The sequence below is a fragment of the Salvia hispanica genome, chromosome 4 (assembly GCF_023119035.1).
Source record: "Salvia hispanica cultivar TCC Black 2014 chromosome 4, UniMelb_Shisp_WGS_1.0, whole genome shotgun sequence".
Taxonomy (NCBI): Eukaryota; Viridiplantae; Streptophyta; class Magnoliopsida; order Lamiales; family Lamiaceae; genus Salvia; species Salvia hispanica.
This window is the reverse complement of record NC_062968.1, coordinates 21201511-21224795: the sequence shown is the minus strand read 5'-3', so window position 1 is coordinate 21224795 and position 23285 is coordinate 21201511. Positions and strand designations below refer to the sequence as shown.

Sequence of the window (23285 nt, the reverse complement as noted above, 5' to 3'; positions counted from 1 at the left end):
ACTGCGATTTGTGATGTATATCTATTGAATTTGTTGAATATGCGAATTTGTGATGCAGTTTTGTTGAACTTGTTGAATATGCTATTAGTTGAATTTGAATCTACCATTAGTTGTATGCAACTTGTTGAATCTGCCATTAGTTGAATATTTCATTAGTTAAATCTGCCATCATTTGAATGAAACATGTGATTTTTGAATCTGCCATTAGTTAATGCAAATTGTTGAATCTACTACTAGTTCAATTTTTGTACTTTGGACATTTGCTGAATCTGCACTACCATTTACCTAAGCTTATATAGCTTATCTTAGAATGTTTGGATGATAAATGAATGGTTAAATTGGGCTTGTATTTGGTTTAGGATGTCTACATCGTCGCGTTCGAGCTGGACTTGGCCAAGGCCTGAAGTTGTGGTTTGTAACCATGGTTTGGAAGCAGAAATTGTGACATCTAAGACGGAGGCGAATCCTGGACGACGCTTTTATCGCTGCCAAGTATGGAAGCATGACGATTGCAAATACTTTCGTTGGCTTGATATGCCGAATCAAGAGTACTATTTTCAGAAATTGAAGATGGAGAAGGAAGGTATTGAAGAGGCATTAAAGAAGAGTGTTGCTCTGCAGGATGAACTTCAGGACAAAATACGCTCAAAAACTGAAGAGCTCGAAGCACTCCAGCAAGTTGTTGGCAATATGAGCCGCACAAACCGCTACTTGAAAGTTACTATTGGCTGATATTAATGTGCACTGGAGTATTGACTTTGCATTTAACAAGACTAATAAATTGATATTAGTGTTGGATTGTGTGACGTGTGGTGTTGCCTATTTAATTTCATTTGATAATATTTGTGAGTTTAAGATCCTTTCTTTGTGTAAGGTATCAGATAATAGGGGAGACCTTTTCACAGTTCACCTAATGAAGAAAAAAAAGCAACGAAGCCATTGTTATTGCAAGAAATGAGCCTCTATGATTTGTTAGCCATCAAAACTATCGGTGGGGGTTCCACCAGAAATAGACTAATTTGTCATATCATTCTAAAGCAACTTTCATCAAGGCATTGCTTTCTTGAAAAGGAAGTATATAATCTTTCCATTTCTAACTAGGCATATCTTTTGATCCTATTCAAAATGGCCATTTCTAAGAGGTTAGGAATGCTACCTAAAATTCAACAATTTTGAGATGCTGTTTATGCAAAATGCAAGAAGGTTGTAGGTATATGTAAATTTAATGAAGGCATTGATGTGATCTAAAGATAAATTTAGTTGAACATCACTTAAAAGAAAAAGCAGAATATAAAGTCAATCCATGATCTGCAAACATCAAAAATAGGCAGAGAACATAAACACAAAGCCATTATTTTTTAGTATATTTTAGGAATCTAAAAATGGGCAGAGAACATAAAAAAGATTACAAGCACATAGCTAAAATACAACCCCAGCCACAACTCAAACCACTCAAATCCATGTCTGCAAACATCAAAACACCAAACACAAACCCTCATAAATCAGAATGCAAAAGAAAAAAAAAACACCAATTTTTCCAAACCTTAAAGGAGCCAAGAAACAAGGAAGAAGCACAGCTAGTAACAGCAATACAACACTAACAGCAATAGTAAACATAGTGTAGATAAAGGGTGTTGAGAAGGTGAATTAGCTGAACATGATTATAACATCCAAAAGCATATCATTTACTACTGAGCTGCAGATAAGAGTACAGATTGTCTTCTCTAATACATATACTCCAAAAGTAGTGTTGTTATAACATCCAAATACATATCATTCACTACTAAACTGCATCACCAAGTCAAAAGTGAGACTACTCATTTCTTCAGGTGTTTGTGTTACTTTCTTGCGTAGGAATAGATCCACCGCGACCTCCACCACGACCTCCACCACCACGACCTCCACCACGACCTCCACCACCACGACCTCCACCACGACCTCTCCCTGGAATCGCAGTTGTTGCAGGTGTAGTTGATTGCAGCGGCGCTTTGCGAGGCCTCCCCTTTTTTCCCTGAAATTAGAGTACTTATCAACTAATATCAAACCAAAACAAATCACCTAACTGATTCAAACTTGCTGATATTTCAAAAATTAGTGACTATTTTGTTTTTTTTCAAAGTCAGATTGATCATTTTTTTGCTCATACTAATATACAACTAACTCATCATTTTTCAAATTAAAATAGCATTTACAACTAATAAGTGTGAGTATATAAATCAGTTACCTTTGGTTTAGGTGGCAAATGAACAGTATCATTTTTGCAAGTCCTACTGTTGTGGCCTTCTTGGAAACAATTCTGACAAGTCATTTGGCATGTTTTCCTAAGCTTGTTTGGTCTTTCTGGTTCTTTCTCGTATGGATCCCTTCTCCTAACCTTCTTAGGCCTACCCGGCATCTTCCTAATAGGTGGTGGGATAACAGGCAATCCTTCTGCAGCCGGCCACAATTTCTCCCCATTTAAAGCTGGGAGCCCATACCCATATGCCAACTTATACTTACCCACTGAAAACCATTCATTGACGTAGTCATCCATATTTTGCTTAAGGAAATTAATCACAGCACATCCATGCACGCAGGGAATGCCAGTCAATTCCCATTTCCTACAACCACACTTCCTCAATGTTGGAATAACTACAAATCTGTCCTGAAAGTGTTTAACCTCGAATTTTCCCCCTATTGCAGGAATAGTTGTGCAGTTTCTACTCTCATAAACCATAGCTTCAATTTTTTTCCTTATTTTTGGACATATGCTTGAACTCCTCTCAGCACTCTTAATTTCAACATTCTTTCTATACAACCTCTCCATCAATGCAATTCTAATTTCCTCAAGCATATCTATTATATGTTTATTCCTTGCCTCAAGGATATAAGAGTTGAAACATTCACAGACGTTGTTTAGAATTGCATCAGAACATTGGACCGGAGTTAGAAAGGCCTTACAGAATTTGCTAGGATTCTTATCCATCAAATCAGCATAAGCCTGCCCATCTTCCTTCTCTAACTCGTGGCATGCACCATCATACTCCTCCATATATGTGCTTCTAACTATCTTCCAGAAATGTTGCTTTAGTGCTGGCCCTTTGTGAGTTTTCTTCCAATTTGCATAGATATGCCGTGCACAATTCCTATGCTCAGCCATTGGAAGAAGATCCTTCACTGCATTCTCAAGTCCCTATCATCAAAAATTGAGGTTGTTAAAGTATAAGTAGTAGTAAACACATCTCTGGTTACTGATGTAATGACTTTCACCATACCTTTTGTTGATCACTTAAGATTGTAATTCCCTCTCCATCTCCTAAGTTCAAATCCTGAGTTAGAATGTTAACAAACCAACTCCAGCACACCTCATTCTCGACTTCAACCACTGCCCATGCTATAGGATACATCTGACTGTTACCATCCGTGCCAAAAAAAAATAAAAATTTAACATGTCATTGCCACATGTTATTGCCACGTAGAAAAATAATCCACGTGGCGACCTACTCTGCCGGAAAACCCGATATGGGAAATCGGCAACCAACTACAAAGTTCGTGGTATTATATGAACTTTTTAAAGTTCGTGGGAAAAACCGGAATTCGTGTAAAGTTCATGATTTTAAAAGCAGTTACCCCTAAAAAATAAATATATAACTCAATTATAGTGGGGTGAACAATAAAATGAATACAACTCGCCTATAGTGGGAAGGAGAAAATAGTACTCGGTAGACTAATTTTGACGAACGGACCAAAATGAGGAGTAACTATTTTTCGAAGATGGAGGAAGAATTATCTTGGGATTATAGTAATTTAAATTATGAAATTTGGACAATTTCTGATAAAAAAGTACCATGAGGTTCAAAAACATAAGGTTGAATCATGAAGTTTCAATATTTTCTCAATTGTCTCATCCATACAGAAAACGACATTGTTTTAAAAATAACTGAATGAAAAAAATGAAAGACTAAAAATACTTATTTATATAAAACAACGTAGTAGTGAACATCACCGAAAGACGTCAAATTGTCCACGAATGGGATAATAGCAAAAAACTGACCATACTTTGTGATTATGGACAGGCAAGAACTAGAACAAATCTCGTAATTAAAGCTTCATATATTATCCCTATAATCTATAGTTACCATGAAAAGATGCATTGTTGTAATATTATAATTTATTCTATATACGCAAAAAAATTAGTAACCAGACTACCACCTTTCAACTCCATAACAAAAATATAGAAGAAAGAGTGATCACCTTGGGCGGAGATGGTGATGGATGAGCAGAGATGAGGTCTCTAAACCTAGTAAGAAGTGCTCGGTGCCGCAACAAATCCGCGGCCACGGCGGTGGATGTCAAGGGATGCCCGTGCCAGACTCTCCCCGTGGCATAACAATCGCGGCAAAGGGTGAACATGTGATCGAATTCAGCAGAGTTGAATAAGCACTCCAAGCATGAGTAAGACGTCCCGAATACGAGTGTAGAACAGCCACTGCATCGGGCCATTGTGTGTGCGCAGTGTGTATATATTTTTTTTATCACTCGGCTTCTTTTTTTGTTCAGCTTAGCTTGCTCTCCAAACTATATAGTAGTACTATATATATGGAGAAATTACATTAATGTTTCGGCGTTGCCTAATTTGAATTTACCACGTATATTTTATAACTCAGGTTTGTATATTTTATAAATTAAATGTCTATTACAGACCAGACTCTTTTTTTTTGCAATATACATCATAGTGTGGCATCATATAGCACGACGGCTTATTGTGGTGGAAAAGGTTACTCAATAGTATGAAATTTGATAGATTTCGATGATTTAGTGGAAAATCTCCGCAGGCTTATTTGTATTAATAACTAGCCCACTTGATTTAGTATACATAAAATAGGACAATTTTAAAATATTTTAGATGTACTTTAATGACATTAAATTGATTAATAATTTATGAATTAGTTAAAAATTGAGAATTGTGAATTAAATGTTTCACGTCGAGCTCTAACCCTATATAGTTAATTCATTCTTCTATTTTCATTAAATTTTTGTTGTAAAATAAAGTGTTAAATTTTGTAAGTTCACTTTAAATATAGTATTTTTATTTTACAAAAACATGGCGTGTCTGTTAATTTGGTTTATACTACTACTGTATAGCAAAAGACCACATTGTTACATTTATAAGCATATACAATATGAAAGAACCCCAACATTATACTAATACAATTTAATTGTTATAAGCTGACCTACCTAAAACAGTTTAGCAATCTTAGTTGCCTTTTTATTAATATTAAATGGTCTTTGTCTATTCTAAAATATATGGAGTAGTATTTATTAAGTGGTATACCGAAATTATAATGCTAATTGTCGTAGCTATGGTATTTTTGCGATATTTATTTGCTAGTTAGATTATAGTACTGTTATTCTATCAGAATTGACAAATTGTCGTTGAAACAAGTTTCACAATCAAAATTGTGATAGTCATTGGTCAGATACAAGCATGTCGAATATAGTTTTACTAGTACTATATTGCACGTTTCTTTATATGTGAATGTATATATTTTGCTTTTAGTTATATATAGACTGCGAATATAATTTCAGTATAGTGTACATCTCTGTATACGTCAATGTATATATTTATTGTAGGGGTATTGGTCTTTAAACTCGTAAATTTTGACCTAATTCTAGTATTTCTCACAAAATCTATAAATTTTGATCAAATTTTTGTATTTCTCACAAAACCCTAAATTTTTGACCAAATTCAAAGTATTTCTCACAAAATCAAAAAAAATTGACCAAACTCTAGTATTTTGACCAATAAATTTGACCAAACTATAGTATTTAAAAGTGGTCTAAAATATCACAAATTTTATATTAATAGGATATCTTCGACAAAAAAATTAATCTATCTAGACAACTATGAAATGTTTATGATATTTTATACTAGTATTATTAATTTTTTAAGTCCATAGCAAGTAGGATATAAGACCATGTTATAAAACCACGTTAATTTAATAGTGTTAATTATGATAAAAATACACGTAAGTTAGTCAAATATGATGATTAAGCTTCCGTTAAAAAATACCCCCTCTGTCCCACAATAATTGTCACTTTTTCCATTTTGGTCAGTCCCACAATAATTGTCACACTTCATTTTTAGCATAAATGTTAAGTAGGTCTCGCATTCCACTAACTCACTTCACTCATATTTTATTATAAAACCAACATAAAAAAGTGGATCATACGTTCCACTAACTTTTCTAACTAACTTTTTTTATATTTTTTAAAATTCGTGCTAATATCGAGAGTGATCATTATTGTGGCATAGAGATAGTAACAAACAAAATATAGAGTTTATGAAAATTTTAAAGTTAAGTACTGTGAAAGTTGGGCCTGATTCGAGTCATGGGCCTGACATAATAAGTCCATATGTATCAATCATAAAATTAGCCCATAAAAAAGGCCTTTTTTTGCCTTTTCCGCATCAAACAGGCCCTTAGTAAGAGCAACGAACTTAACTTTGCCCCTTCTTGTGTAACTGAGGGAATTCGAGGCAATGATTCTAATAACCGCAACCACACCAATCGCTCCGGCTCCGACGATCCAATTCCAAACCCTATCCCCAAATCTCCCTCCCGCACTCCACACCATCCGGCTCGGACCGGCCCGGCGGCGCAGAGCCCTCCGAATCTCCTGCACCAAAGAGACCGAAACCCCCAGCGAGCAATTGCTGGCCGCCGAATTCAGCCTCGAGATCAAGCGATTGAATTCCGAGATCGCTCAGCGAGAAGACGCCTTCAGAAAAAGCAAGGAGCTCCTGTTCGCCGAGATCTCCGATTTCGCCGGATTGAAACCGGAGGATTTCAGCGGCAAGTGGCGCAGGATGGACGACGATGAGAAATTGGTTTTGGTTAGGGGTTTTGTGGCGGAGTGGAGCGCACATTTTCATCCGTTATCGGCGAGGTCTGTCAAGGAATTGGTGGAGGAGTACGTTGCTGGAATGACGGATTTGTCGGATTCTGGTAATTTGCTCTCTGGTTTGGGGAAATTGTTTGGATTTGGTAGCGATGATATTCATAGCTAGGGACGAACCTTTTTTTGCTTCAGTTTGTTGGATAAACATTTCATTCAAATTAAATTATGCCAATTTTTCGTTAATTTCGATTTGCATAATTTTTATTAACTTGTAGAATATGTGATTCATCATTCTTCATTCAATCAAACTCATGTAGTATTATTTGTGGATAAGGCTGTCTGTGTTCACATCTTAATTTATTTATTGTTTTATGCATTTTAATTTCATTATAATTCTATAAATTACTTAAAAAATCACATCTTGATTTATTTATTTTTCATATAACTACGAATAAAATATTAAAATAATTGATAAAATATTGATTTTATAAAATTAAAAATATCAATTAAAATTTATAAACAACTACTAGTATGAAAATGAAATTAAATATATGTGAACTAAATGAGGTATGTAAAATAGACATCTATACCATTAAACTCTTTAAAGATAACAAATACTATTTGTTGTCTAAAAAAACTAGTTTCACTTTTTGATTTTGGTATGTATTATTTATATTTTTGAATTTTTCTGTTCATTTTTTATTTTTATCTTCTTCTATATCATTTTTCTGATTTTCTCTTTCTTTCTCACATTTTATTATTTATGCTAATTGCAGCTTCAACTAAAAAGAAGAATATAAAACAATTAAATTATTGAAATGTTCAAATCTAGATAAAAAATTAGTGAATAAAACAATCTAACCCAATTCATGGGAGGAAGATTGAATCCACTGCTACTGCAAAAAAATGTGATCAAAACAGCAAATTCACACTATAAACTACTCCTATGCTAAAAGCACAGTTGCTTGCACTGTGATAAAGAAGCACCATGAGGGCAGTTAGGGCACTTGAAGTTCCGGGTGCCCGCCTTCGACAGTTTATCGATCGACAGCTGGCACAGGACGTGGCCACACGGCAGCAGCATAGGCGGATTCTCTTCGCTGCATTGGTCCCGGCTAACGGGACAGACAAAGATTGGATGAAAATGGAACTCCCTCCCCAGCTCTAGAGGCACTGGGAGCTGTTTCATCGCTTCCCACTCCTGCTTATTCGCTGCCATCACGTTCGCCAGCTTCAGCAGAGTCGGCAGCCCTTCCATCCCAGCAGCTAGCGCAACGGTCAGAGGGTCCCTGATCGACCGCCCTGCGAAGCTGCAAAAGGCCCGCGTCACATCCTCCGCGAAACTCCCCCAGTTGCTTGGATCCGCCAGGTCAGCGTAGGGGGACCTGTCGAGCCTCTCTGCCCACAGCACGCTACAAAGGAGCCTTTGTATCGCGTCCATGTGACGAGAAGCCAGAGGAGCGAGATAAGTTCTGGCGTATTTAAGCGCGGAAGATCTTCCCTTGCCTTGCAAAAGGTCCACAAACTGCAGCTTGTGGAGTTTTAGCTCCAAATCCAAGCCGGACTCGCGCAGTCTATCTTGGTTCGCAGAGATCCACTTTGAAGCCGGCCCGAGATCTCTTGACTTCAGAGCCTCCAGTATTTCATGAAGCTCTTGATATTGTAATCTGAGTGAAATAGCTTCATCTTCCCCTGCTTCTTTAACCAAGCAGTCGACGATGTCAAATAGGGCTTCGGAGTAGAAGTGACGAATAATTATCTGGTTTATAACATGGCGATCGAAATCAGCATCTACGCACGCCATGGATATGTCCGGATGCAGCACTTTCTCAAGCACCTTCTGACACCTGGTGAGCTCCGTATCTTGCAGCGGTCCCTCTAAATGAGCGTGTGAACAGACAACGTGAAGCTTGGCTTTCAGTTCAGCAAGAACTGTCTTCTGATCAACGTCTGCAACGATGGAATCGCTACTTGATTGTATTCTTAACAGTGCCTGCTCGATTTCATAGACAACTTGGATGATTATTTCTTGGGATTTCGAAGATGACAGCTTTCGTCTCTTTGCAACCCTCTCGAACGAATCTTGTACAGCAATCAGCTCCATGTTTCACTAGTTTAGAAAACAACCCAACACAGACAAATATTTCAATACATCAAATGCTAAAACAGCTGAAACCATGAACAATTTCCAAAAGCTGTCAGTTCAGTCGCCCTAACCATAACTGGGAATCATAACGAAACAAAAGATCTAGCTAATCAGCATCTTCTCAAAAGAAGGCCGTAGTGGCCCTTTCCTTGGTTCACTATTTAAACCTAAACTGGAGTTCTCTGCTAAAAACCATGAACACCAAGTATAATGTTTTCTCGATAAAAAGGAAATTCATTTTTTTCCACCTTAAACATACCAACTTTGTTACTTCGCCATCTAATATCTTCGTTCTTCTGACAAGTGCACCGATGGCAAATGGCAAAAAGAGGCATAAAACATAGTTCTTATCCAAACAAATAGACAGCAACACAGGAAGCATGATGTGCAACTGAGAATAAAAAACAACCTACTTGATACGAAGCAATATGCTTTCTAATTGCTTAACGCATCCGAAAGTTATCAATTCATTAAGGTGCAGTCAATGTTCAAACTCGAGTGCATAGCAAAACAACAAAATTGGAAGATCAGATGAACCAATTCACGAAAGAGCTCCAATCCAACAACGGATGCGTGAAAAGAAGACGGATAGCATAAGGAAACTCTAACAAAATCATATCATGAGAACTCATCTAAAATCCATTTCACAGCAACAACATGAAACATTTTCACCACACATTACACAATTAATAAAATGCTTCTTCAATTGCTTTTTTTCGCTCTCATACTTCACCAATTTCACATTAAAAATTCGTGAAACACATCAATAGGAGTATATTTATGTAAATAGAATAAGCCACAACTCCCAAAACTAGGTTTTTCACACATCATCAATGGATTTTACAATGTTCTCAATTCAAAATGCCAACAGAAACAATTTAATCAGCAGCAACACCAAATAATCAACGTAAAAGGAAATATTCAACAGCATACGGTACAATTAACAACAGCATGAAAACAATTTGATCTTATCGAGGAATTCATTGCCACTTGATACAGGCGACAAAGAAAATCGAGAATTTAATAGTGAGATTAAAGAAAATACAAACGATTACAACAAAATTGTGTACCTAAATTTTTGCTGATTGCGAATTATGCAGTGGAAGAAGCAGCAGCGGTTATGTAACCTGTGAAGAAATAAAAGAGAGATCAAGTGTGGTGGGAAAGAGAAACTGACTGAGTTTTCTATTTCTGTTTTTTCAGATTAGTTTTCACTAATAATGAAATTAAAAAGGAACTGAATGAGTTTTCTATTTCTGTTTTTTGAGATTAGTTTTCATTAATAATGAAATTATTTGTTGGTTATCTAGTGCCGTCGCATTAGAAATGAAACATTTTCCATTTTAGTTTATTCCATTAAAAATGATACGTTTCCTAAAATGAAAATATCTCTATCTGTACTTATTCATCTCTCTTATTTTACTCTCTCTTCATTAACTCATAAATCAACACTACATAAAAACTCATGCCGATTCTCAAATGTTGCATATTTAATGGGACGGAGGGAATATATTTTTGAGTAGGGTAAATGATCAAAAAATTATAAGTTTGGTGAAATTGAGGTCTATTTCACAATTACTTTTATAACTTTAATAATTTTTATCAATTATACCATAATCTATGATTTGGCAAACGAAAAAATATGAGCAATTTTTACATATGTATGCATTACGTTGATAAATTCAAGAATGTAGCATGATAAAAGATTTAGCTATGGAATAATTGACTAGTAATTTTTAAAATTGTGGGATACACTAGAATTGATCAAACTTAGAACATACCCATCCGTGCTCTTAAATAAGAGCACGGAGGTGGGCCCGCACCCACTTTTACTCCTTGTCCTTAGCTAAGAGCACAACATCCACATCCGTGTTCTTCTACAAGGACAAGCTCAAATGTCCCACCATTCTATTATTCAATTTAAATACTTCGATTACTAAAACCATTTCTACATTATAAAAATACATTAAAAAATAAAAAAAATACATAATTAAAATGTGATTTTTTTTTGTGTTGAAGTGGGGGTATTTATAGATGAAAATGTGAATTTTGGGGGAAAAAATTGAAAAATAAATTAAAAGTGGGTAGAAAACGGATATAATTTTTTGGGAAGTGGGAAAATATTTTTTTTTATTTAAAAACGTTTTTAAAATTAATTTCAAATTTTTATAAAAAAAAATAATAATTAGAATATGGCAACGGCTAAGCCGTTGGCCAATCAGACAGCGCCACGTAAGGGTGCTCAGTGGCACGGACGTGCTCTTAGCTAAGAGTAGCGCCGTGCCGCTGGCACGGACGGACGGCTTGCAGCGGCGGACGAGCTCGTCCTTGCCGCTGACACGGACGGACGGACGACTTTTTTTCAACAGCTGCAGATACTCTTAATTAAAAAAAATTGGCCATTTATGCTTTTAAATAATATAATTACGTAAACTGGGGTAGAGTTTTAATTAACTCGTGTCTTAAATTGAGTTCGACTACTCTACAATTGATGCTAGTTCGAGAGCATGTTTAAAAAAGGGCTAATTAGCTGTACATTTATTACAGTACTTAATTTTGTTTTCCTACTTCCTACATTCTTAAAAAATAATCTTTAGCCATTTCAATTCGTCCCACAATTGCCAGCCAAACCAAAATTGACGTGGGATCGGAGATTAGAGAATAGATGAAGAAGTAAATTCAATGATCCAACACATTTTTAATTATTGAAACAAAAATATTTTATTTATTCACATCACTCCTCTCTCTGTTATTTATTCTGATATCACATTATCAATTTCCGATGCCACAAAAATTATAGAAATTGTGAATGCTCTAATATAACAAAACACTTAAATTGTGGAACGAAAAAATAGTAGTAAATGTAAATAAAAGCATCTTTTATCTCTCTCTCAAAGACATCATACCAAACGACATAATTAGGGATGTTAATTCCTGATAAAAAAATTCCTACTGAATAAAGATCCCACATAATGTTTAAATGTTGCATAAGCAACAAACAGATACAACAAATTGTGATGCCTCTCTCTATATCTATAGCTTACAAGAAGATGCTTTTGAGAAAAATCAAATTCCCATAACAAATATGCTTACAAGTATTGCATCAACACAAATTAGTGAGAAAAATATGCAGTCATCATGTCTATACAATCAACACAAGAAGAAAAGGCTAACCTCTCTCATGCTTATTCTTAATGCTAAGCCCGATTTCAACGGCTCGCTCTTGTATCCTCGTTGCTCGTCCCCGCCTATACATAGTTACGACGCCTCCAAGAATGAAAAACTCAATGCCGATGGAGAGAAGGCACTCTCCCCAAAATCAAATGAATCACATACAAAGATCTCAACAAGCTGCTTGTTTGTTCTGCTGTTTCACTTTCGCTAGTACTTTCTGCTCCAGGACGGATATCTCCGTGTCCAGACTGAAGATTCTGTTAAGCGCCTGCATGTTTTCGAGGATTTCATCCAGCCCGCGGTTATCTGTGCCATCACACCGCAGGTGCTGCATGGGACCGTGAAGGAGCTTGTTGACAATTCCGACACTCAGGTCGTATATAGCTTTCTTTTCACTCTTTGGTAGATCATCACGCATCTTCGACAAGCACTTGTCCAGCTCAGCGGCCCTGATTCTTTCTGCGTACGCCCTGAGCTTCTTGATGGTTGGGACAGTCTCGAGAGAGTCTTTCCATGCTTCGAATTGTTTCACTTCTTCCTCAATGATCGCCTGAGCTTCCATGGCTTTCATCAACCTGTCTTCCTTGTTGGCAGCCACTACTTCCTCCAAGTCATCCACGTTGTAAACTTGAACGCTCTCAACATCCGATACGCATGATCCCACGTTTCTGGGAACGGAAATGTCGACAAATAACCTCTTGCCTCCGGCTTCTGGACCCACGGGGGGAAGTGCCTGAACTTGCTCTTTCGAAAACAGAAGTGTTTCCGAAGCTGTACACGTGAAAATGACATCTGCTTCACCAGCAGATGGCAATAATTGCGAGAAAGGCCTGTATTCAATCTCAACATTCTTGAGCTCATCTCTAATTGAATTTAGCTTGTCCTCTGTTCTGTTAACAACTACTATCCTTCTGCATCCTTTTGCAGCTAGATGCCTTATCACAAGCTTCCCCATCTTTCCAGCTCCGACAACCAACATTTTTGCCGAATCATGAGCAGACTCTGGAAGTTTCATCATAGCAAGCTCCACAGCAGCCGAGCTTACTGATACTGAGCCAGTAGAGATGCTGGTTTCTGTTCTAACACGTTTTCCCACAGTAATCGCGTGCTTGAATAGCCCACTGATTTTACGTTCAAATCCAGGGACCCCTTGTCCTGTTTTAACAACCTGTTTCACCTGTGAAAGAATTTGACCTTCGCCTAAAACAAGGGAATCGAGCCCTGAAGATACTTCAAAGAGATGTCGTGTGGCATCTTTGTTGTATAGCAAAACTCTGTGCTGACACAGCTCCGAAACTGGCACTGAACTTATCTGCAGAACGAGATAGACAATCTCAGACATTACTCAGTTAAAATTTACACTCAGAGAAACTTCCCTGGTTGATTCAAGAAAATACCTATTCAGAAAAGGATTAGTACATCACACTATTTAACATGAAAGCACGTTGCCAGTTCTATGAATGATCTAATATTTCATTCTCTTAAGGAAAATAAGGTCATCAGTCATCAAATGAGAAGCCTACAAACTGTGATTACCTTAGACATCCATTCAGTAACTTCTTTTATTCCACGATGCTGTGACAGAGCCACCACGTATATCTCCAGCCTGTTGCACGTGCTGAGAACAGCAGCTTCCTCTATATGATTCAGAGCACATAATTCACCAATCGCTTGAGGCCATTGCGCTTCCGGAACAGAAAGTTTCTCGCGTATCTCAATGGGTGCTGTATGGTAGTTAAAACCAACAACCAAAACACTGCTCGTTTCTTTCGTATAACCTGAATGATTACAAGTCTTTGTTAGAGCTTTATCCCTTCATGATCCAACTCAAGAAGCATCTAAACTTAAAAGATCTCCACAAAAATCACACACTATTAATTAACTTCCTTAATTTATTGTGATGTAAAAGAGGATTTGATTTACAACATAAAACTCTCCAATATCTCAGTGCATAATTTCTAAAAATCCACAAAAGTCAACAATCAAGGTCAAACAGGAGAAAAATCAACCATCGTGTGCCTTGCACAGCCCTAAATTACCTAATCAGCTATTAATCATTTACCAGCACAAAAATCCTATTGACAAATCTCCAACATCAATGGCAATTAATCCAAACAAGGAACATTTTTCAGTAAAAATCCAAATCAAAATCTAAAAAAATCAGATAAATAACAAGGAAACCTACGATCAGCAGCGGAAGTCTTCAGAAGCTCCAAAGCGGAGAGGCTCGATTTGGAGGGGATCTCTGAGCCGGAAGCAAGCTCGCATCGGGGCCATAATCTAAACGACCGCGTTTCAGGCTCGGAAATCTTATGCCTCAGATCATTGAAAAGGCCTCGCGAGCGTGGAGGAAAACAAACCATGGAAGAAGTCGACAGATTGCTGCAATGATCAATTTTTAATCCAGTATACGAATTAACGCTACAGCTGGCGGATGAGATAGAAATCGCGAAGCCGCTCGCCGCCGCCATTGGTGCCGGTGAACGGAGGACTTGTGGCAGCTGAGTTTTATTGAAGGGAATCAAAGAGAGAGAAGAGAGGTTTGGTGTAAAGGTTGAACTAAAATTTCAACAGCTCCTATTTAATGAACCTATCTCTAATTTAAATTTCTAATTTATAGTAGTATTAAGAATAATCAAATCAATCCAATAACGAAAAATTCTAAAAAATCCAATTAAAATCCAAAAATCGATGCGACATACTAGAAAAAATATACTCCCTCCCTCCGTCCAAAAAAAATAGAGCTTACCATTTTTTACTGTCTACAAAAAATATAGCACATTCATTTATGAAAAGTTTTCAATAAATAATAATCATACATATCATTTCACTAACACTATTTCTCACTTACTTTTTCTTCTTCTCTCTTACTTTATCAGTTCTATATTAAAACTCGTGTCATACATCAATTGTCCTATTTTTTTTGGACGAATGAAGTATTTTCTAATTTCTATTGATATACAACTATATACACATTTTAAGGTCTCATGTTATTTATAAACTTTAATATTTTTTTCAGAGTAATTATTATTCTTATACTCCATTAGATTAGACTATAAATATCTAAATAAAATTATTTATATACTCCTAGTAAATATTTTAGATTAGGTAGCGGGAGAGGTTGGTAATAGTAAACGGACGTTTGGGCGGCACACGCCTAATGATAACGGCGCTCCAACCGGGCTTTGTTTTTCTTCGTTTTCTCGGTTTTGTGTTGACTACGTCGCCACGTTCTTTTTGAATAAAAGTTCCAAGTCAAATTTGGACGGAGCTCACTGTTTGATATTTGGAGTATAACTTAAACCAATTTTTTTTAACTAAGTTATGTAAAAGATTGGGGGTATAATTCAAACCAATTTTATGTAAGTTATCCTCCACATATTATTTTTTACTTTACTTCTTCTTTTTTATGAATATATTAACCGCTGACGACGAGTAATGAATAATTCATGCAATTGTGACTGGTGGGGTTATACATGGATGTACACATCGAGCCGACTGTTATTGTTAGAGGTATATATAATATATTCATACAAGTTAGTATGTCACAATATTTTGATCGAGTATTATTTATGAGTATTGTTCTTTTTTAACTTTCATTTATTTTGTTCTATACATGTTTGTTTATATCTAGAGAAATGTCATTAGTATTATTTATTTATTTGAAATTATAAAAAGTGAAAGATGTCATTCTGTCACTTGGACAATGTGTGTATACATATCCTCATTTGGGCCGGAAAATTATTTGCTTAAATATATGTACATCTATATTTTGGGCTACAAATATGATATCCACTTAATTATTACCCCTCTTTATGTTCCAATGGATTAAATCTTGTTACATTATATTCAACTCGTAAAATGTGAGTTAAAATAGCGTGAGCGTATTGATTCAGTGGTAGAATATAAAATGTGAATTAAAGGTCAGTGATAAAATGCAAACTTATATATTATACAAACTCAAAATTCTTTAATACCAATATCAACACCAAGAAAGAATATAAGAACATATTATTAGTTGAATATCACAATATTATGACTAATCAACACATTTTCTTATCACGAATTATTCATGGCAAATATTTGAAAATATGTACTATGATTTTGATTTTTGAAAAATGTATTCCACGATTAGGAGCATGGAAAAAAGGCAAGTACACAGTTTCAATACAATATCAACACAGTGTAAAATTTCAAGATTTTAATGCCAACACAATATCAACACAGTTTCAATACAATATCAACACAGTGTAAAATTTCAAGATTTTAATGCCAACACAATATCAACACAACATCAATCATTGACTACCGTTGAAATTCTGTTGACATTTTCATGTTGATGTTTTTTTTTTGATATGTTGACATTTTTCAATAATCCAGATCATAGTTTTGAGTTTGTACAATATTTAAAGTTTTCATTTGATCACGTCCCGTGAATTAAAATAGCGTGTGTGTATTGATTTAGTGGTAGAAAGTATGTTAGAAGTCAAAATATTACTTTGAAATTGTTAATTTTTTATTAATTAATAATTCATCATGAAGCGAGCTTTAGAGTTTAATTTATGTATTTATTCATAAAAAATGAAGTAAAAATTATGTAAAGGGAAAATGATCAAATATTTCCTTAATGTTGCCTTAAACTAATAAATAAGTACTTCATTAATACTTACTCTTAGATTTAAATTGGCTCTTACATATGTTTAACTAAGTACAAACAAACAAAGTCATAATATTGTAATTAGTCACATGCATGCCCCATCATTTACTATTTGACTATTTCCACTCTAAATGGTTAGTATTGTTTACGGTATAATAACTTCGGGGTGAGATTCATCTGAATTTTCATCCATCATCCTTTTTTTATCATATGCCAATTATTATGTTGTTTCACCATATACGATTGCACGAGTCTCATTTACCGAATTGGTCATAACCTTCCAAAATTTGACATCCAATTATCCATTATCCAGATGAAGATTTTGAGCACTAGAGCCAATAAATACAACGTGGCCAATTCCCCCTTGCTCACTCCTCATCCACAGATTAATACTTACTCCCGTAGCCATGGATTGATGCATTGAATATAAAAGAAAAATGGGTGAAAAACGAGTCGATTAATGTAATTAAATACTTATATCAAGATGATAATGAAAATCTCACCTCTCGCGGCTTCTAGAACGTTCAGTGGCAGCTCCCCAGCGCTCAATCCCAACTCAATCAATCGCTTCACCAAATCTCCAATTCGCCAGATCTCCAATTTGTCCTGTGGTTTTCAGAAGGGTTTCAGAAGCGGAGTTGTGGCCATGGCTGCTACCGATTCAGTGCAGAAATCGGAGGAGGAGTGGCGCGCGATCCTCTCGCCGGAGCAGTTTCGTATTCTACGGCTCAAGGGCACTGAGTACGTTTGATTTTAGCCCCAATATTTGCAATGTTTTTTATTTTCTCATTGGAATTTTGAAATTCATGGGGTTTTAGTTTCGTCGGTGTGTAATCGTGGAGATTAATCATGCAGGTGTTCTGATTCTTCTAGATGTTGATGAGTTAATCAGTTACAATGAGAGATTTTAGCTGTTGAAGTTTCTAGGGTTTTAATATTTTACGATAAAAGTCACAAGTTGTGAGATAGCAGATTCAAATTGAGGATTGTGTCTTGCTGGAGATGGTCTATCTGAAATCTTTAATTCACAAACTGATGCAATTGCTAATAATTGTCTATCTTAATGGGATAAATTAATGCTAAATGTTTGCTTACCACATGTGTATGGAATTGTGGTGACTGGTCGGATCAAATGAATGGGAAGGAACTCTGGTTGTGCTTCATTTTTGCCTTTATCAGAATCTACCTTGGCTTGGTACTTCTTCCTTTGTTGTTCGCATTGATAACGTAGGGCTTTAGTTTCCACTTTGTTGCAAGGAGTACTTTCAGGTTATTGTGAGATTACACAGATATATCTGTGCACAGTGTTTTTTTGTAATTGTATGTTGTCGGGAAGCTCTTTGTTCACCCTCCGTTGTTGCTGCTTCTGCGTTAATATGTTTTCAATATGATACATATTACTATTTTACTAAGCTCTTATGCCTTGCTCACCATGGTCTTCTTCTCAGATCTGTAGTTGCAATAATTCCCCATCGCTTAGAAATTACAATGCTTTGAGTTTGTCTAGTGTTATACATTATGGAGCAGAAGGTGTGTCTAGTATAGCATATCTTCGAGACTTCGACTGAAAGACTTGAGAATCCTTTCCTAGATACAGACGTATGTATAGAATATAGATATAGATTTTCTTGACTGAAACTGAAAGTCACATATTATTGTGATGACTGATCAGATCAGACTTATCAGAATCTACATTTGCTTGATACTTCTCTCATTGTTCGTATTGATAACATAGAGCTTTAGTTGTCACTTCATGACAAGGATTACTTCAGATTATTGTGAGATAACACAGATGCATAGCTGTGCACTGTGTTTTTCTGTAGTTGCAAGTTATTGGGGCTCTTAGTCCATTCTTTGTTGCTGCTTCTGCTTTCATATGTTTTCGATATGATATACTTAATTTGCTAAGCTCTTCTGTCTTTCTCACCAATAACTTGGTCCTCTTCTCGGATCTGTAGTTGCAATGATTCCCCGTCTCTTTGAAATCGTGATACCTTGAGTTTGTCTAGTGTTGTACATTACGGAGCAGAAGGCATGTGTTTATTATACAATATCGTTTATTTAGTCTTGTATGAGATATACTTAATCACTCTGTACGACCAGGTTTCCTGGTACTGGTAAATATGACAAGCTATTTGCGGAGGGCGTATACGAATGTGCAGGATGTGGAACTCCCCTCTACAAGTCGACAACCAAATTCAACTCCCACTGCGGTTGGCCTGCCTTTTACGAGGGACTCCCTGGGGCCATAAACCGAACTGTAAGTTCTCTTTCTCCTCTCCTGTGCAATCTTGGAGTAGTAGCCAGCATATCTTACATATGGGCACCGCGTGCAGCCTGATCCTGATGGACATAGGATAGAGATCACGTGCGCAGCCTGCGGTGGACACCTTGGCCACGTCTTCAAAGGAGAAGGCTTCCGTACACCCACGGATGAACGCCATTGCGTTAACAGTGTATCGCTCAAGTTCACTCCGGGAAATTCCGAGCCGTCTTCGCAGTGAGTTGAGTACGAGCTTTGGGCTTCAATTTGAATGTGATAGTATTGTTGTGTGTATTGCCTGATAATAGAACTTCTTTACCATCACTATCAATTGCTGTATTAAATAAGCTGTTATCGCAGATTTTGATATGCATATATGCATTGCCGAGCCTCCAGCTTGTTGATTTTATGCAGTATAGTACTGCATAAAACAAACAAGTTGATGTAGGTATATTCTTTTACCCTAAAAATTTCAACAATAATATATGAAATTTTTAGAGGAACAAGTTATTACAAGAACTTTGTTTACTTGCAGCAAAATTTCTCCTTAGTATTTCTAAAAAAGTTACTAAAATGAAAACTTCGGGAAATGGTTATGAAATTACAAGTCTATTTTTGAATATTATTGATTTGTTCCAAACTTTTAATATTTCCATTGTCATCCATGAATCCCCAACCATATCAATGTAATAAAGGTGTTCTAGAATGTGTCCATGAGAGTTTCATCACTATAAAATCAACTATTGGATCATTATTTTTCTCTTATCTTTAAAACAAGGCTCAAACTTGTGGCTTGTTTTACAACTTTGAAACATGTTATGACGATAGAACTTTTAAGGATGGTATAGATAAAAGTCTAGCTCAAATACTGCATTTATTAGCTTGCAATAAAATTTCATGACTGAATACTGAATAGTTCTATTAGGTTTGTATAATAACATGCTCCTAAATTCTAATGCTAAAACACAGCCAAAAGTGAATCAAAAACAAACAAAATCTTGAAAAGTTTGAATCAAATCTCATCAAAATCAACTAGAGAAAATGTTCAATAAATATGATTACGATTGATCAATTCCTAACTTTGATGCTGCTCAAGTGTTAAGAAAAAGTAATTCCAAGTATCGGTGAGTCCTGGTAAGCACCGGTGCATGCCATCGTCGTGTCTTTTCCCACCAACAGCGGATGAATGGACACTAGCTTTGAACTCACTCAGTCGCTATATGTCAAATATTTGGAATTTCGAACCTTCAAGGGCCTTGTACATATGAAGCAAGACAACATAGACATGTGAAATGATAATGAACTATTGAAAAAAAAAAACCATAATTGCTATTCGTAACAAAGAAAACTTTGAGAAAAACTTGAATGAAAATGGATTCATTTTTTCAAAGAACAGATTTAGTATAGTTTAATTAGGTAGCATATGATTTTTGCTTATGAATTCACGTTCAACTTATAATTTAAATGACATCTGATTTTTGTTTATGAATTCACGTTCAACTTATAATTAAAATGATAGTTTCATGGCCAAATCACAGGAAATAGAATGAAATATCTTGAGTGTCTTTGTTAGTCTCAGCCTCAAATCCGGGATATAAACAATGAGTTGTGCACGTGCGAACTTGCCTTAATTGGGTATGTGACTCATGCTAAATTTGCAATAAATATGTCACCCACAAGTGTATTTCAACAAAGCGTTAAATCTTTCCCATACTTCAAACATAGACTCTTGGCTCTTAATTTTAAAATGGGAGATCTCCGCTTGTAGGTTGAGAGTAGAGCTAAGAGGGAAGAACCTCTCCAAGAACTTTTTGGCTAAGTCATCCCAACTTATAACCGAGCCCGACTCAAGGTTATCAAACCAATCTCTAGCATATCCCGTCAATGAGAATGGGAATAGCCTAAGCTTGATTGTATCTTCGGGAACCCCATTAAGTTGGTTGTGTTGGCAATCTCCAAGAATTTGGCTAAGTGCATATTAGGATCCTCCGTGGGCCTTCCCGAGAAAACACGTTGCTCCACAAATTGGATCAATGCCGTCTTCAACTCAAAATTGTTGGCATTCACTCTTGGATCAATGAGTGGCATTGGGATATTAACGTTCCCAAATGCATTTCTAACCGGTGCATCTCTTCTCCTTTCTTCCTCTCTTTCCCTTCTCATCTCCTCCATTTGTTGTTGTAATTGAAGGATGATTTGGTCTTGATTAAGGGGAGGTGGAGGTGGAGGTGGGACTTCCTCATTGTTCTCATTTGAATTTTCCATTGGCTCAACTAAATGTTGAGCTCGTGCTCTCCTCTTTCGTCCTCCTCTTCTTCTATTGGTAGCTTCTATCTCTAAATTAATCGGCTCAAGGGGTAGATGCCTTGAGCGCGTGAGCATAAAAACCTACACAACACAAGAGAGGAAACAAAGGGAAATTAGAGTTAAACTAGAAAACTAAACTAAATAAAGCAAGTAAATGTCTAAACTAGTATTCTCTATCTTATCACAATATCAAACACAAAAGCAAATTAGTCCCCGACAATGGCGCCAAAAACTTGACTCATGCTAAATTTGCAATAAATATGTCACCCACAAGTGTATGGGGTATGTAGCACGTGGCAAGTTGAAATTATCGATCCTCGAAGACTAAATGCCGGCTTGAGTACTACGATGCAACTTTGAACACTATCTAGACTAATAGAGGGGTTTTTTATTTTTCTTAACTAAGATCAAAGAACAAGTAAGCAAATAAGAGCAAATTGAGAAACTAAATCAAATAAAAGGTAGTTTTCACACAAATTTGGGAAGGTAGGGACATGGATCCGTTGGTATGGATCACGGGTGTTCACCTAGGGATCATGCTCATCTATTGGGTCTCATGTGTGGCTAGGAAGGTCGGGTTAGTTGGTTAGACCCCCTCTCGGGTGCATCTAACGCGTTGATCGGCCTCTAATGTCGGAGTCTCCTCCCTACACTTCAAGACCGACTCCTAAGACCTACGGACCCAAGCCCTCTCTCTAGCTATGCATCTCTCGATAACATAAAACGCACGGAGTTGTTGATTATTTAACAATCTAACCAAGCATCTCTCAATGACAAAGATTAGAACAAGACATCCAATTGGTAGCTAAGCAATTAGATAATGAAAAAGCACAATAATCAACAAAACCATCACAAAGAGATAGATAAGCATAAATCAAGGTTTAACCCATGGATTCCATACAAACTTCACCAATATCCCTAATAAAGACTTAGCCTCTCATAATGGAAGCTAAAACAAAAGTAAATACAAGAACATCAAAAGTAAACATAGTAGAAGTGGAAAATAGAACTCCCTAAGGTGGACTTGATGTTGGGGATAATCTTTCTTCTTCAATCTCTTGAAGATGGAAGCCTCCTTGCCTTCAATCCTCTTGAATCTCTCGATTTCTCTCTCTATTTTGCGGTGGGGGAAGTTAGGGTTCGAAAATGAGTAAGAACCCTTTTATACTCGGAGTAAAAATCAGGATTAAGTGAGCACGCATTCAAAACACCCGGTCGGGTGATTTGTAAGTGGCGAAACACCCGACCGGGTTTTCTTCCCGAAGCCCGACTTCTGCAAAACACCCGACCGGGTTTTCCGAGAAATGGAAAACACCCGGTCGGGCTTTCCTTTAGCTTCTGCAAAACACCCGACCGGGTTTTCCGCGAAATGAGAAACACCCGGTCGGGTTTTTCTTCTGGAGAACTCCTTAAAATTCAGCTTCGGCTCGTTTCAACCTGTTTTCATCACAAAACTACGACAAACCCATTAACTCATCTAATTAGTGTATATGCGGTGAAAAACCTGTATTTAGCATCTTAAACCATCAAAAGCACTCTCTAATCACCCATAAAACAAGCCTAAACTATGAGTTTGTCAGTATGTAGTCGATTGATTTGCTAATTTATGCATATACATTCTTACTTGGTCACAACATATACGTGCCTCTATAAACTTGCTTCAGTTGGATATGTAACGTATGTTATCGATTGGTTTGCTAATATACCGAACACAACTGATTACGAAACTCAAAATCGAAACAAGTTATCAAATTTCCTACTGTTACTAAAAATCTAAATACTTTATTTTCATTGATGTTGAAAGTTCGGTATACCACAAAAGTACGTATACTGAATTTCAATATAATATATCGAAA

The 23285-nt window shown here is 36.4% G+C and overlaps 5 protein-coding genes across 5 annotated transcripts; 2 read left to right on the top strand and 3 right to left on the bottom strand.

Moving 5' to 3' along the window:
- Positions 1 to 1656: 1656 nt before the first annotated feature.
- On the bottom strand, positions 1657 to 3403 carry LOC125224347. The gene is made up of 3 exons (XM_048127730.1): positions 3255 to 3403; positions 2225 to 3172; positions 1657 to 2011 (listed from the first exon to the last, which is right to left on the bottom strand). Exons 1-3 carry the CDS (start codon positions 3384 to 3386, stop codon positions 1826 to 1828), a joined length of 1266 nt encoding a protein of 421 aa, XP_047983687.1. The 5' UTR covers positions 3387 to 3403; the 3' UTR covers positions 1657 to 1825.
- Positions 3404 to 6523: 3120 nt separating this feature from the next.
- Positions 6524 to 7051, top strand: LOC125220630. Its single transcript, XM_048122786.1, has one exon. The coding sequence runs from the start codon at positions 6524 to 6526 to the stop codon at positions 7049 to 7051; it is 528 nt and encodes a 175-aa protein (XP_047978743.1).
- A 660-nt stretch (positions 7052 to 7711) lies between these two features.
- Positions 7712 to 10296, bottom strand: LOC125219705 (protein RMD5 homolog). Its single transcript, XM_048121748.1, has 2 exons — positions 10099 to 10296; positions 7712 to 8992 (listed from the first exon to the last, which is right to left on the bottom strand). Exon 2 carries the CDS (start codon positions 8984 to 8986, stop codon positions 7832 to 7834), a length of 1155 nt encoding a protein of 384 aa, XP_047977705.1. The 5' UTR covers positions 8987 to 8992; positions 10099 to 10296; the 3' UTR covers positions 7712 to 7831.
- Positions 10297 to 11963: 1667 nt separating this feature from the next.
- LOC125223581 (glutamyl-tRNA reductase 1, chloroplastic-like) lies at positions 11964 to 14767 on the bottom strand. The gene is made up of 3 exons (XM_048126786.1): positions 14388 to 14767; positions 13739 to 13980; positions 11964 to 13514 (listed from the first exon to the last, which is right to left on the bottom strand). The coding sequence occupies exons 1-3, from the start codon at positions 14671 to 14673 to the stop codon at positions 12372 to 12374; spliced, it is 1671 nt and encodes a 556-aa protein (XP_047982743.1). The 5' UTR covers positions 14674 to 14767; the 3' UTR covers positions 11964 to 12371.
- A 2505-nt stretch (positions 14768 to 17272) lies between these two features.
- Positions 17273 to 19497, top strand: LOC125224361 (peptide methionine sulfoxide reductase B5-like). The gene is made up of 3 exons (XM_048127754.1): positions 17273 to 17600; positions 18963 to 19119; positions 19196 to 19497. Exons 1-3 carry the CDS (start codon positions 17344 to 17346, stop codon positions 19361 to 19363), a joined length of 582 nt encoding a protein of 193 aa, XP_047983711.1. The 5' UTR covers positions 17273 to 17343; the 3' UTR covers positions 19364 to 19497.
- The last annotated feature ends 3788 nt before the right edge of the window (positions 19498 to 23285 follow it).